A 15,628-nucleotide genomic window follows, 5' to 3' on the forward strand; every position below is an offset into this window, starting at 1 on the left:
TGTTTTCTTTTTGTCTTTTCTGGTTCAAGTATTAATGTGTTCACAGTGTAATTTGTCTTTATTTTTAAATGTCTTAATCGATTTTTTTAATTTAATTACATAAGGTGTAGTCCGAAAAACATCAGTTTTCATGAAGAATTATGTATGGAAAGCTGGAAGACAGAGCTATTTGTTTCAAAACGCTTTAGCTGGGTACACACCTGACATATCTGCAGATCACTCGATCTGTAGATATCGAACTGCAGATGATGGTTGTTCATACACACTAAACAACCATCATCTGTCATCTGGCTGTGGTTCCCATGGCCAGGGGGGCGTGTTGCGCCCCCTCCCCTGCAGTCTCTGCAGCAAGTGTACGACCGCCCGTACACACAAGATGATGGACAGATATATCAGCTGATATATATTCCATCAGCTGTGCAGCAGAGCCGATGCGATATGTCTGTGAACGTCATCGTTCACAGACATATCGCTGGTACACACTGGCCGATCAATTAAATTGCCCAATATATCTGCCATGGTGTACCCAGCATTAGTGTAGGGACATAGCAAAAATAAAAGTGGTCTTCCATGTATAAAAAAAAAAAAAAGGTTCAGCTCCACCAAATCCAAAAGGTTCAAAAGGAGGATGAATTATGGCTGATAAAATCAGAACTTTAACAGAACTATATCAAAAACACTTTCAAAACACCCTTCCAGAAACAATAGTAAACAGGCCAACCGGAAAGTGGTACCAATGTGTCATCATACATCAAGCCTAAATACGCCATTTGGCGCTAAATGCCTGGTACGAGTGAGCCGCCAGGTCTCGTGCGACTGCCAACAATCTTTTTCACCCGAAAATGCATTTTAGTCGCAATGTGATGTACTATGATGCACAAAGAGACTGTGCTGATTAATTTAATATTGAAAACTTGTATATCTGTGTGAGACTGAGGGTGTGATTCAGCAAGGAACGCACGGATGCAGATGCACAAAATTGGTTGATTTCGCATTGCGCATGCATCGCAGTGTGCGAACTAGCTATTGCAATGGGAACTGCGTTAGCAGAGGCTACACAGACCCAGTCAGGCAAACGCAAGACGTTTCAGGGGCGTGCATAATTAAGCCCTTGCGGAGGCGGATGCAGTCTGAGGTCTAGTTGCACACAGAAAGTCTCGCTATGTCTGCTGTAGGGTCAGGTCAACCACTATTGTGCGTATGGGTCCGATGGTTCTCGATGTTAACGATGTTTCCGCTGTCTTGCCAGGTAAGCAAGTAAAGGGAAGTGGGTGGTATTATGTAGTGCTGGGTGTCTGCTTACGGTGCTGCGATTGCCATGCGTATGCATTCATTAGCATATTCTCGCAGCGCCGATTGCATCCGTCCGTTCCTTGCTGAATCAGGCCCAGAGTCTGTAAATTAAGCAAAACGGAACTTGGAGTGGAAAAATGTACACGGCCCCTGCATCATAGCATTTCATAAGACGTTTTACCAGACTAAAAAGTCTCACAGTATCTGGCATGCCAAGATGGGCTATTTGGCACAACTGCAGCAAGAATGTATGAGGACACATCTGTAGAAGTACGCTTTTTCTCACACCAAAAATTAGGATACAACTAAAATCACTAAAAAAACTTAAGTGTTTACCTTCTTATAACCTGTGGAAGCATTGCTACCAGAAGGAACAATATATTTAGATGGACTGTCCATGGAACAGACATGACATCTACCAAGGACACCTTTAGATCACTTGTACTTCAGGAGTAACCCTCCACCTTGTGGTTCACCCGAGGCGCCATCATGTCAAGCATATAGCTGTCACCCATTTATCCACAATCAGTTGACACATCTGGACCAAGAGAGGTATACAGTGTCTGCTTGCAGTTCTCCAGCACTGGTGTAAACATTGCTGGAACATTTTGTTCCAACCAGAACATTATCCTCCGATCATCACCAGAGAGCTCTTAGCGTCTCCCTGATGATTACTTGATTCATGTTACTGACATAGCGTGGTCTTAATAGTATGTCCTTTCCTCATAGAGTGGTTATCCTCTGACTAGATCTGACTGTTCCAGAGGCCAAAGGCCCTGTAGACAACACTGAAGTGCAACAGCCCTGAAACCTGGTACCCGTACCCTCAAAGGTTGAGACCATCTTCCCTCTAAAACTCTCATGCACAACAGAACAGATAGATTTTAAGTTTCTAATCTTATTAAAGTCACGTCAAGAATTCTGCCTTGATAAACAGGTACTCCAGAAAAGGAATAAATCACCCACCTGGACCTATGAAGCGCATCCATTATTGCTGACACAAAGCCGAAAGGTAAAATCTGAAATTGATAATAATGATCTCAGATGGCATTGATGACACCACCAGATAGGGACATACACTATGTAGACAAAAGTTATTGGACACCTGCGCAAGCGATATACATACCATTGCACACGAGTACCTAATGTGGCGGTTTCGACAAGAACACTTCGTAGGGAAGCCCATGCACTTGCAGTTCTAAGGAAACAACAAATGTTTTTATCTGGACGACAATGTCACCCGTCACGTTTCCAGGGCGATGCTGAACTTGTATACCGAAAATTCGGTAACCCAGAAGTACTGGCCATCTCAGAGTCCAGATCTTAACCCCATTGAGAACCTCTGGAACGAATTGGAGAGACGGGTGCATTCCAGGCCTTCGACCTTCAGTGTCACAGTTGGCCACTGTACTTAAGGCAGAATGGCAAAACATATCGTCTGCTGTTGTTCAGGAACTTGTAGACAGTATGCCAAGAAGGGTGTCTGCAGTAATCACTGCACCTGGTGGACCTACAAAGTACTGATGTCAATAAAATCTTGTTTATCAATTTGCTGTCAGTGCCTAATCACTTTTCTCTACATAATGTACATGGAAAAATGCCTGGTGTCCATTGAGACCATGAACTCGCTCCGCTTCATGCTGTTTATGACAGACTTCAGAGACCCAATTTTAAACATGTCACCTGAAGTTGGGTGTTGAAGGATTTCAGGTTCAAAATGGACTAAACAGATTTAAGTTCTTCTTGGCCCAAATACCAACCAAACCCTTCGACTCTTTTGGAATTTAAATGCCAGCACCAAGGTAACTAAAGACTAAATTACCTCCCTCAAACCAGGCCTCTTTCCTTTGCCTCCTGAAAATACAGTAGTAAAAAAAATGGGTGGGGACTTCAGTAAAACTATGTTGTAGCCCTGATGTACCATTCCTCTTAACCAAGCACATAAAGTGAAAATAACAAACTCATTCTGGTAGAGATGAAGGTGGACTCCCCACATGTGCTCCTGGGTGGACATATTGCCCATAAAAGCAGTTTTTATTTCTGATAGTTTGGAACTGTTGGTTCAGCTGTCAAACCAGTTTTCCTCTTTGTTTCACCCCAAGTAAAGTGGAGGATTGTTCTTTTGAATGAGGACTGGTAAGCTTTACCGCACGAATAAAAACCAAAATCTAGGATCTCTTGAATTGGTAGCACTAATGGGTAGAACTCTTTCCCTCTAAACAAGAATGTATTAAGAGATGAGGGGGCCCGTGTGCAGTCTCCATCCGAGGCCTCCTCCTGTGTCTCTCCGGTGGCCAGCAGCGTACTGAGCGCAGCGCCACAGCAGTAGACTCTGGGCACTAGTCTGTGCTTAGAGTCTACTGCGCATGCGCAGGTTACCTGGAAAATGGCGGCCATTTTTCCAGCGATTTCCCTAGTGTGTATGTGCAAAATGCCGGGAAAATGGCAGCAGCAGACATTTTCCAGAAGATTTTTACAGCGCTGATACGACCGAAGTGGGACTCCGGAGAGGTAAGTATAAAAATATGGGTGCACGATGTGCGGTGTGGGCCACACACTGCACCCATTATAAATAAGCCCCTGCCCCTGAGGCCTTAAACCTTTCATTAGGATTAGTTAGAAACTTACCTTAGTCGGGATCCTGCTGTTCTACTTTCCGGCGTCGGTATAACATTCGCTGGGCTAACATCCGGCGGCATATCATCCTGATCCCCAATAAACAACCACTGAAACCGAATTCTTAGCCCCAATTAATCCAGTATCACCCAGACTCTCCAATTGCTACTAAATGTGGTCATGCAATTTCAATACTTTATAACTTTGGCTTACCAAACAGAAAGCTTACTACCACTTTTATACTGTCTTGTTAACACAAGCCAATGCTAAAATGACTCTTAAGCTGGGTACACAGACTATGTGTACCCAGCCAGATGTCGCGGGCGACGGAACCCAGCATGCAGCAAGTGCATACACACTTGCAGAGGCCAAAGTGTGTAAAATGCTATAAGTAGCATTTTACACTTGTCGACCTAATGGTGCCAGTGTTCTGAAGTCCACACACTGCTTCTCATTAAAAACAGACTACTTCCTCACAGAACAAACCCCTTATGTCAATAGTGCCTAGCAAGGGGCTGATATACACATCACCTATTAGTTTACCAAGACTTAAAACTACACATTACCTACCACCATAGGACACATTGGGCTAAAGCGCACTGTGCTCCTGGGGCACTTAAGAAAAATGGATTACAGACAGGCTTGGGGATTTACAGAGGGAGAATTCAGACTATGAAATTTCTTAAAACTGCTGAAACTCCTGTCTGGGTCTCTATAAACAATGAATCCAATCTTCCCTAATTAGATGAACACGAAATTCATTTAAGTATCTGGTGCATTATAAGTATAAAATTTATATATACATTTTACAAAGTGAACCACATATACACACACTTTGTTTACTAGACATTCTCCACCCAAAAGATTATTACCAAAATTACCAACCTGTTCTTTCACAGCAGTGTGCACATTGGTAAGGTAATGCTGACATATTTGGCAAAACACCCTCATTTGTCTCTTTAATGTTATCAATTCTTCCTACAAATAAAAGCAAATTGAATCAGAAAACAACAAGAGATATGGTAAGAACTTACCTTTGTTATCTCTGGTTCTACGAAGTCCAGAGGGTCCACAGGGTTGACCTTGGGGTATAGCTGGATCTGGATCCACGGGCACCACGCAGTTAAAGCTTTGCTGCTCCCAGGATGCACTTGGGTCCGTCCTCCTCTATACCCCGCCCCGGCCACAGGCACCTCAGTTGGTAAGCAGCTAAGGCCGGAGGAGGAGACTAAACAGAGAGAAGGAAGACTGGAACACACAAGAAACCATACTCACAGAAATGGGAGACGGAAAACCGGTGACCAGCCACACAGCCCATTTGAAGCCAAGTGCGTCAGGGCGGGCGCCCTGTGGACCCTATGGACTTTGTAGAAACAGAGATAACAAAGGTAAGTTCTTACCATATCTCTTGTTTTCTACTTCAGGGTCCATAGGGGGTCCACAGGGTTGACCTTGGGGATGTCCCAAAGCAGTTCAACTAAGGGCGGGGACGCTCCTGTGCTGAAAGGAGTACCCGGCGCCCAAAGGATGCATCCTGAGAGGCGAAGGTGTCAAACGCATAAAACCTCAAAAACGTCTGAATTGAAGACCAAGTAGCCGCCTTACACAGCTGAACAGCGGAGGCGCCACGTCTAGCAGCCCAAGAGGGACCCACAGAACGAGTGGAATGAGCCTTAACAGAGGCTGGCACAGGTAAACCCTCCTGCGCATAAGCCTCACAAATAACTGAACGAAGCCAACGGGCTAACGTTTGCTTGTTGGCAGGCCAACCCCTCTTGTGAAAACCGAAGAGGACAAACAAAGAATCCGACTTCCTAACCGAAGCAGTCCGGTCCACATAGATTCTAAGTGCCCGGACCACATCCAAGGAAGCCTCACCAGCAGAAAGATCAGGTGACTGAAAAGCTGGCACAACAAGTTCCTGATTAATGTGGAACTTTGAAACCACTTTGGGCAAAAACTCAGGACGCGTGCGGAGCACTGCCCTGTCCTGGTGAAAAATCAGAAAAGAAGGGCGACAGGAAAGCGCCCCCAATTCTGAAACCCTCCTGGCCGAAGCAATTGCCAGGAGAAAAATGGTCTTAAACGTCAGCCACTTGAGCTCAACCGACTCAAGCGGCTCAAAAGGAGGACCCTGCAAGACCCTCAGTACCACCGTCAAGTCCCACGGAGCCACCGGAGGCACGAAGGGAGGCTGGATCCTGAGAACACCTTGGAAAAAGGTGTAAACATCTGGCAGTGTAGCAATCCGTCGCTGAAACCACACGGACAAAGCAGACACATGAACCTTCAGAGAGGCCAGGCGTAAGCCGAGGTCCAAACCTGATTGAAGAAATTCCAAGATTCTGGAAACCCGGAACACCTGCGGATCATAGTTTCTGGACTCACACCACTGAAAATAAGTGCGCCACACCCTGTGGTAAAACCGCGCGGAAGCAGGCTTGCGTGCCCTAAGCATGGTACCAATCACTGAACTGGAGAAACCCCTAGACCTCAAGACGGCTGTCTCAAGAGCCACGCCGTCAAAGACAGCCGACCCAGATCCGGGTAAAGGCAGGGCCCCTGAGACAACAGGTCCCGACGCTGAGGAAGAAGGTACGGAGCGTCGATGGAGAGGCACCTCAGATCGGAGTACCAAGGACGTCTGGGCCACGCCGGAGCCACCAGCACGAGCGTGCCGCCGTCCTGCTTGAATTTCCGCAGAACCCGAGGAAGTAAGGATATCGGAGGAAACAGATACGCCAGGTGAAACGTCCATTTCACCGACAGAGCGTCTACCAGACAGGCGCCTGCGTCTCTTGTCCTTGACCCGTAAACGGGCAACTTGTGATTGTGACGGGAGGCCATCAAGTCCAGCTCCGGCAGCCCCCACCTGTCCACGAGTAGCTGAAACACCTCTGGGTGAAGCGACCATTCCCCGGGATGCACATCGTGACGGCTGAGGAAGTCCGCCTCCCAATTGAGGACTCCGGGAATGAAGACTGCCGAGATCGCTGGAACGTGACACTCCGCCCAAGCAAGAATGCGAGACACCTCCGACATTGCTGCCCGACTGCGAGTTCCCCCTTGGTGGTTGATGTACGCCACCGTGGTGGCGTTGTCGGACTGCACCTGAACCGCCCTTCCGTGAAGAGCGGGGCCGGACGACTGCAGGGCCCTGTACACAGCCCGCAGTTCCAGGATGTTGATGGGGAGAAGTGCTTCTTCCGCGGACCAACGACCCTGAAGCGATAATGAGCCGGTCACTGCCCCCCAACCCCGAAGACTGGCATCCGTCGTGAGTAGGACCCAGTCCGGGATCCAAAAGGGGCGCCCCTCGACCAGATGCGCCGTCTGAAGCCACCAAGCCAAAGACTGCCGAACCTCCGCGGACAACACCAGCATCTGAGAGCGGATCCGGTGAGGTAACCCGTTCCATTCCGATAGAATCAGCCCCTGCAGGGGCCGGGAATGGAACTGGGCAAATTCCACCATGTCGAATGTCGACACCATGGACCCCAGAACTCTCATAGCTGAATGGACCGACAGGCGGCAACTGCTCAGGCAACTGTGTATCCGCAGCTGCAGGGAGGAGACCTTCTCTGGAGTCAGGAAAATCCGCTGCTGACGAGAATCCAGCAGGGCTCCCAAATGAGCCATCCGCTGTGATGGAATCAGGGAGGACTTCTTCCAGTTTATCAACCACCCGTGTGCTTGAAGACAAGCAATGGTCAGGTGGAGATGTCGAAGAAGCACCTCCGGGGAGCTCGCCAGCAGCAGAAGATCGTCCAGGTACGGCAACAGACGTAGACCCTGACCCCGAAGGTGGGCAGCCATAACCGCCATCACCTTGGTGAACACCCTCGGAGCCGTGGAAAGGCCAAAAGGCAACGCCCGAAATTGGTAGTGATGGTTCAGGATAGCAAACCTCAGATACCGCTGATGTGCCGGTGCTATGGGCACATGGAGATAGGCGTCCTGGATATCGAGGGAGACCATATAATCCCCGGGTTCCATCGCCAGAATGATGGAACGTAACGTTTCCATCCTGAACCTGGGAACTCAGAGGTATCTGTTCAGAGACTTCAAATTCAGGGTAGGGCGATGAGAACCATTGGGTTTCTGTACCAGAAACAGAGTAGAATAGTACCCCGTCCCGCGCTGAGACTGCGGAACGGGAACAATGACCCCTGCTTGTAGCAAGGATTCTATAGCTACCTGAATCTGACCAGCTTTGGTCTTGTCCAGAGAAGGACTCGTACAGAAAAACTGGTGGGGCGGCCTGAACCGAAAAGACAGGGCGTACCCCTGAGAGACTACTTCTCGAACCCAGGCATCCGTGGTGGTATTGTGCCAACACTGGGCGAATTGGAGAAGTCGGCCTCCCACTCTGGGGTCCCCCAGAGAGAGGCCCGTCCCATCAGGCAGCAGGCTTATCCTCCTGCTTGGAAGAAGGGCGCCGAGCACTCCATGCCTGCTTCTTGGGCTTGGGTGCGGCCTTGGTCGCCGAATGTCTCGGGAAGGACTGGCCCTTGGCCTTACCCTGAACCCGAAAGGACCGAAAGGCAGAGCTCCTCACTTTAGCCGGCGCAGAGGCCGAAGGGAGAAAAGCCGACTTGGACTTAGCCAAAGTATCCACTATTCTGTCCAAATCCGAACCAAATAGTAAATCACCATTAAAAGGCAAGGCCTCCAGACCCTTTTTTGAATCTGCATCAGCCCTCCAGGACCTCAGCCACAGGGAGCGCCGAGCAGACACCGCTGCAGCCGACACCCTAGAAGTGAGCAGGCTGGCATCCAAAGACGCTTCCCCAATATAGGAAGCTGCATCCCGCATCTGTCCCACTAACGCTCTCTGGATATCCGGAGCCTCATCAGGAAAGGTATCCTCCAAGGCATTGGCCCATGCCTCAATGGCTTTAGCCACCCAGGAGATAGCCATGGACGGGCGAGCCACCGCCCCGGAAAGAGAATAAATGGACTTTAAACAAGTCTCCACCTTCCTGTCCGTGGGATCCTTCAAAGAGGAGATAGACGGCAATGACAGCGTCGCGCTTTTGATCAAGCGGGTAACGTGGGAATCCACCGCCGGCGGAGTTTCCCATTTCCTGCAATGAGCTTCAGGAAAAGGATAGTTCGCCGCCAACCTCTTCTGTGGATGGAACCTCTTACTAGGTAATTGCCAGGCCGCCGCCATATGATCCGATAATTGATCAGACAGGGGGAACACAGTTGAGGTCACCTTGGCCTTTTTAAAATTAGGAAACTTCGACCTAGGAGCCGGCGCATCATCCTCAACATGTAGGATAGCCCGCACCGCCCTAACTAAGGCTGGAACATTAATGGAGGACTTAGCTTCCACCTCCTGCCCCATGACATCAGAGTCAGAGTCCTCATGGATTTCTCCATCATCTGAGGACACTTCCGAGTCCGACAACTGCGCAGCTAGTGAACTCACAACCGGACGTTTAGACACCCTTGGTGGCACATCACCTTGCAACATGGACTGAAACGCCGAGGATGAAGCCGCCAGACTCTGTACGGAGCTGGATAGAACATCCACCCAAGGCGGAGGAGCCGTCGGAGCAAAACTCTGCAAAGGCACTACAGACTGACGCGTCCCTGGGGAAGACTGCACATACACAGGCAGTCCCGAGTAAGGACCCACAGTCTGGGCCCCGGGGGAAGACCGCAACATTTGTGGAACCCTCGGGGAATGGGGGATGGTGGGCTGCGGTAACGCCCTAGAAGGGACCGCTGATGGGACCGATAACCGGTCCGCAATAGACGCCAGCACCTGTGAAAACATCGCCCAAGGAGGGTCCTGTGATACAGGGGGGTTGGAGGGGTCCGGTACCAGCTGGCACCGCCCGCACAGACCATCCTGAGATAAGTCCTCCCCATCAACTCCAGCAGCACAACGTCTGCAGGAAAATAGCACAGGAGCCACAGAGCGCTCAGTCTCCTCATCAGACATGATACCGTAAATCACAAGAAATAGGTATCACCAGAGGAATTACGGTTTTAACACCCGCGCACTCACCAGTATGCGACACAACAGCCCAGATATGGTACTGTGTAGCACACAACAGTATGTGACTGACCCCACAAATACGTGTTTTATATAAGTGAGGGTCTCAGAAAAACGCCCTTCCCCCACACACCTGCCGGGCCGTAGGAGAAGGAAAGGGATAGTTATAAGCTGACAGTAAGGAGAATAAGTCACAGACAGGCAGCACTAGCAATAGTCACATACAATGCAGAAAAGTTAGTACTCACTGCACCTTCCGCTACAATCAACCGCCCAGATTCAGTGTCTGGGAGGGCTATAGCGCTGTGTACACTGTCCTTTTGCAGGGGAGAGGTACACAGGGGGACCGGTCCACTTGATACCGCCTGGGAGTCTGCGATGTGCCAGTAAAGATGGCCGCCGGAGACCTCAGAGGAGGAGTGGCCGAGAGATAAGAGCAGCTCAGCGACGCCAGACTGCTTGTTGAAAGGCGCGCTGAGCTGAGGGGAGGAGCCGCTAGACAGGGAAGGCTGCCTCCCCTGGCTAGCAATTAACCCCCGGGTTGCCGGTCCCGCTACCAGCCTGATACCCTGGTGGTCTAGCGGACACGCGGGGTATTCCTCAATTGAGGGGGAGCCCGCCGCCGCCGCTAGCGCCTTCGGTCTGTCCCCAGAGACCGGAGGCTCCTGACTGCATTGAAGTATCCGCGGCCCGCCGCACGCGGCGACCCGCGGCTTACCTGATCCCCGTCGCGTCCGGCAGCAGTCAAGGGAGTCCCCAGAGCCCGGCTAGTACAGGCTCTGGGGTCCCGCCGCGATCCCCAGAGCTGTACTGGCGTCGCGGCGCCAGCGGGGAGAAGGAGCGGCAGCGTGGACGTCCTAAAGGACAGTCTGATGCTGCCGCTCTAACAGTGTAAAAAAAGTAGAAAAAAATAAAAAATTTCTCTTTTAAAATAAAGCTTAGGGGCTGCTCCTGCAGCCCCACTGCGACAGGGTGACCCGACTCCGGCCGGGCACCAACTAAAACTGAGGTGCCTGTGGCCGGGGCGGGGTATAGAGGAGGACGGACCCAAGTGCATCCTGGGAGCAGCAAAGCTTTAACTGCGTGGTGCCCGTGGATCCAGATCCAGCTATACCCCAAGGTCAACCCTGTGGACCCCCTATGGACCCTGAAGTAGAAATTAGTATATTGCAATTGAGCTATATATGGATTAGGAGATACAGAATTAAGGAAATATACCTTGGTTGAGCCCGTCTCGGATATCTTTGCCAGTTGCCATAGAATGACATAATGCGTACACTGTAAAGCGTGAATGACAATCTGAAATAGAACATTATGAAACATTAGCAATTATATTATTAAGTCACTATACAAATAAATAATGTACATATAGTGTACTGAAACACTAACCTGCTCTGGCATGTCTCCATTTTCAATACCAGTTTTCAAAAGCTTATAATTGCTGCTGAATAAATCCCATCTTGAGAGATCATGTGCACTGAAAAACAAACAATCTTTTAATTCTTAGAATTTATTATATTAACCTAATTATAGCCATTAACATCAGATTTTGTTGTATCAGTCATGTAACCATAGTCTCATTACAAACGGGAAATCATATATAAAAGTGAACCAAAATTCTAACTTGATTCACGTTCAAGATAAAGGTAGCAACTTACATTTGGTGAAAAGGACAGGAGTATGCCAATGTGTGGAAAAAGTGTATATAAAAAGCAGTATAGCCTCAATTAAAGTGTGCATATATTCACTACCTTTAAGTGATTGTTGTATTCAACAGCTACTAGAGTTAATGATGTGCGCAAAAAACAATGCTATGACTGAAGATCATGCTGGATCTCTACAAGATTCCTATACCTGCTGAATTAATGCGACAGGATGCTGGATTTAACAAAGGTCAGTCAGAGGATGGATCTTAACCAAGTCAAAACTCTAACTACTATTCAGCATTCCTGATCTAAAGTAATCAGCAATTCCTGACACACAGCCACCAGTAAAGAGGTACTGCTACAACCAGAAGCATGCAGTTTAGTTTCCTGAGGCCGAAGCCTGATGGTGACCGCACTATTGGTGACAATAGATGGTGACTATTGTCTTAAAACAGAAGACCACAGTGGTGCACAATGGGCACCTGCAGTCCCTAAATATTTGATAGGAGGGGTCAGTAACTGACTGTAAGAGAAACCCCAAGACAAATCTGTAAAATTACCTAGCCATGAAAGAGACTATACTCTGAGAAGCAGGTTAGGGAACATTTCTGGAGCTAAACATGGGTAGAAAAACAGGTTTGTAATTAAAATTTGATACCGGTATTAAGTGGAAAACTCTCTCTGGCCTTGGAGACAAATTAATTTTAAAGATTTGCTCTGCTGAACAAATGTATTTTAATTAAGAAAGCATAAATAAATAAAACACATGCTAGGTACACAGATATATTCCTCATACACTGTTACTCAAGTCCCAGCAAGTAGCCGTTCTCAGCGTGCCAGATGCTGTGCGACTGACTGAGCCGAGCATCTTTTTTCGGACGAAATTGGGGGGGGACTTCAATCAAGTGTGAAAAGTCGCGTTTTGGCAAGAAACCTTCACAGGTGCAAACCTTTCGCACATAAGTATGTATCGTGCTATCCAATTCCCGAAGTGTTCGCATTAGCGAAAACTCCCTAGACGGAAACTGTCAAAGTTTTCACCATCTCAGAGCAGGTGAAAAAAATTTGCAAAATCCCTATTTTTTTGTGGGGACTTGGTTCAGAACCCTTTGGGCACCCCTCCTAATAACCAATTAGGGAAAAAATATTTTTAAATTAGCTTAATTCCACGGGAGCACGCATTGCGCCAATAAGCTTTCGTTTTATCGCAGCTAACTGAATACCGCCCTAAGACGCACAAGGTAACTGCACAGTATAATTTGATATGTGACATTTGTCTGTTTGCGAAGGAGTCTGAATTTGCACACAAAATGCTACAATGCAGCGGATGTGGCTCTTTTCCATGCCAAGGTCCATTGTGCTTCATTTACAGCCTCAGTCGCACATAGATATGCACATTTTGTATATCAAATAAATTAAATTAGTGCAGTCTCTTGGTGCATCTTAGTCGCATCACAACTAATACATATTTCCAACAGAAAAATATGCAAAAATGACGCTTAGCACAAGCAGTGTTGCATTGAACCTGGCGGCCCTCTCGTGCTGCATGATGAATTGAGGCTAGGTGAATGATGACACATCTGTACAACTATCCACATCAAATCGCTTGCAGCTAAGGGAACTTAAAAACGGAGATCAACAGAAGCTTATATGAAATGGTAAGGTCTGTGTCCTAACTTGAACCAAAGGCGGTGGTAGGGGGTGGGCATGGGGGAATAAATCTACGCCTCTGTTTTCACTAACATATTAATTTCAGTAGTGGATATAAAGCAAACAAAAGTTTTCATAGACTGACAAATTTCCATACTTATGGAAAGCAGTTATTCTCTTTAGTGTCGAAAGGACTTGGTACGCATCATCCTCATCTGGTTCTTCTTCCTGGAAATTGTCATCAGAGTAAAGTACAATAAGACTAAACAGTAAAAATACATTGTTTCTGTAAAATTGTGTCTAAAAAAAGAAATAACCAAAAATGAATTCCCAATCAAATTTTAATTGCTTTTTTTTTTTCCTATGCTGTAAAATGTTATGGTAGACTTACCATGGATAACTCTTTTTCTTTGAAGTCCATAGGGATACCATGGGGATAATGTGGTTGGAGTGATCCAGGCACCAAACAGTTAAAGCTTTCAGCTCCTCTGGTCGTCCTCCACATATACCCCGCCCATGGCCACAGGAATTCAGTTTTGTAAACAAACCCAAGGCAGGAGAAGGAAAAAAAAATTGTACACCAGAAACACTCATATACAAGATGAGGGAATCCGTGACGAAAGAAAAATTGCCCAATGCAGCCAGGTGTGTCAGGATGGGTGCCCTATGTACCCTATGGACCTTGAAGAAAAAGAGTTATAAATGGTAAGTCTACCATAACTTCTTCCTCAGGTTACATAGGAATCCACAGGGATACTATGGGGATGTCCTAGAGCAGTTCCCCTAAGGATGGGGACGCTTCTGAGCAGAAAGGAGAACTCATCACCCAAAGGAAGCATCCTAAGGCAAAAGTAACAAAGGCGTAGAAACTGCGAAAAGTGTAAACAGAAGACCATGTGGCTGCCTTGCACAATTGCTCAAGAGGCACCACGACTAAATGCGCATGATGGACCGACAGACCGAGTAGAATGTGCTGTCATCGTGTTTGGAACAGGGAGATCAGCCTGTGTGTATACCTGAGAGATAGTCATACATAACGATCTAGCCAGAGTCTGTTTGTTAGCTGGCCATCCTAGTTTGTGTAAACCATAACACACGAAAAGAGTATCTGATTTTCTAAAAGAGTTTGTACGCTCCACACAGATACGGAGAGCACGAACTACATCCAGGGAGGCTTCACCTACAGAAAGGTCTAAATACTGCTCACAATCTCTTAATTCACATGAAAACGGGACACTACCTTAGGAAGGTAACCCTCCCTTGTGCGGAGAACACCTCTATCCTCTTGAAAAATCAAAAATGGGAAGCGACGAGAGAGCTGCCAAATCAGAGACTCTGCAGAAGAGATAGCGAGGAGAAAAAAAAAGTGTCTTCGCTGTCAACCATTTCAAATCTACAGAGTCCAGAGGTTCAAATGGGGAAGCTTGTAGCCCCTTGAGAACCAAAATAAAATCCCACGGTGCTACCGGTGAGACAAAAGGAGGCTGAACTTGGAGAACACCCTGAGAAAAAATTCTAACATCTGGTAAAGAAGCAATCTTTCTATGGAACCAGGCTGACCGTGCAGAAACCTGCACTCTCAAAGTGGCCAGGCGAGACCAAGGTCTAATCCAGCCTGGAGAAAAGCCAGTTCCAGGAAACCCTAAACACTTTAAGGTCATATTTTCTGTGGGAACACCATTGACCAAAAGAATGGCAAACTGTAATAGATGCAGAGAAAGGCTTTCATGCCCTAAGCGTCGTTTGAATCACAGAGCTGGAGAAACACTCGGCTCTTAAGATGGAAGACTCAAGAGCCACGCCGTCAAAAACAGGCGAGGTAAGTCCGGATGCAGGCAGGGTCCCTGCGCTAACAGATCTGGCCATAGTTGAAGAGGACACGGACTGTCCATGGATAGATTCTGTATGCCGGTGAATGAATGACGTCTGGGCCAAGCAGGAGCCACTAGTATTACTCTTCCGCCTTCCTGCTTGAATTTCCTGAGAACCCTTGGGAGAGAAATCGGAGGAAAGATATACGCCAGCTTGAAGCCCCATCTTACTGCTAGTGCATCCACGAAGTCTGCTGAGGGATCTCTGGTCGTGACGTGATGCCATGAGGTCTATGTCCGGTAGGCCCCATTTGTTCACCAGGAGTTGAAAACCCCCCCGGGTGGAGAGACCACTCTCCGACGTGTAAGTCCTGTCAACTGAGGAAGTCCGCTTCCCAATTGAGGGAATCTCAGGATGAATATTGCAAAGATCGCCGGAAGATGACGTTCTGCTCAAATCAGAGTGTGCGTCACTTCCCTCATGGCTGCATGACTTTGCGAGCCTCCATGATGATTGAGATAGGCTACTTTGGTCGCATTGTCGGACTGGAAATGGACCGGCCTGCCCTGAAGCAGGTCCTGTGCCACGATGAGTACTTTGT

The 15,628-nt window shown here is 47.9% G+C and overlaps 1 protein-coding gene across 2 annotated transcripts in view; it reads right to left on the bottom strand.

Annotated features, from left to right (window-relative positions):
- STAG2 (STAG2 cohesin complex component) overlaps window positions 1-15,628 on the bottom strand; it is a 230,982-nt gene that overhangs the window by 57,871 nt on the left and 157,483 nt on the right. For both annotated transcript variants that reach the window (XM_088478188.1, XM_088478189.1), the window contains exons 21-24: window positions 13,373-13,443; window positions 11,309-11,396; window positions 11,138-11,218; window positions 4,795-4,887 (exon numbers count right to left, since the gene is read on the bottom strand). In XM_088478188.1, coding sequence (XP_088334314.1) covers window positions 4,795-4,887; window positions 11,138-11,218; window positions 11,309-11,396; window positions 13,373-13,443 — 333 coding nt within the window. The remainder of the gene's footprint in view (window positions 1-4,794; window positions 4,888-11,137; window positions 11,219-11,308; window positions 11,397-13,372; window positions 13,444-15,628) is intronic.

This window comes from Taudactylus pleione, unplaced genomic scaffold (assembly GCF_031769625.1).
Source record: "Taudactylus pleione unplaced genomic scaffold, aTauple2 ptg000211l, whole genome shotgun sequence".
In the NCBI taxonomy this organism is placed as follows: domain Eukaryota; kingdom Metazoa; phylum Chordata; class Amphibia; order Anura; family Myobatrachidae; genus Taudactylus; species Taudactylus pleione.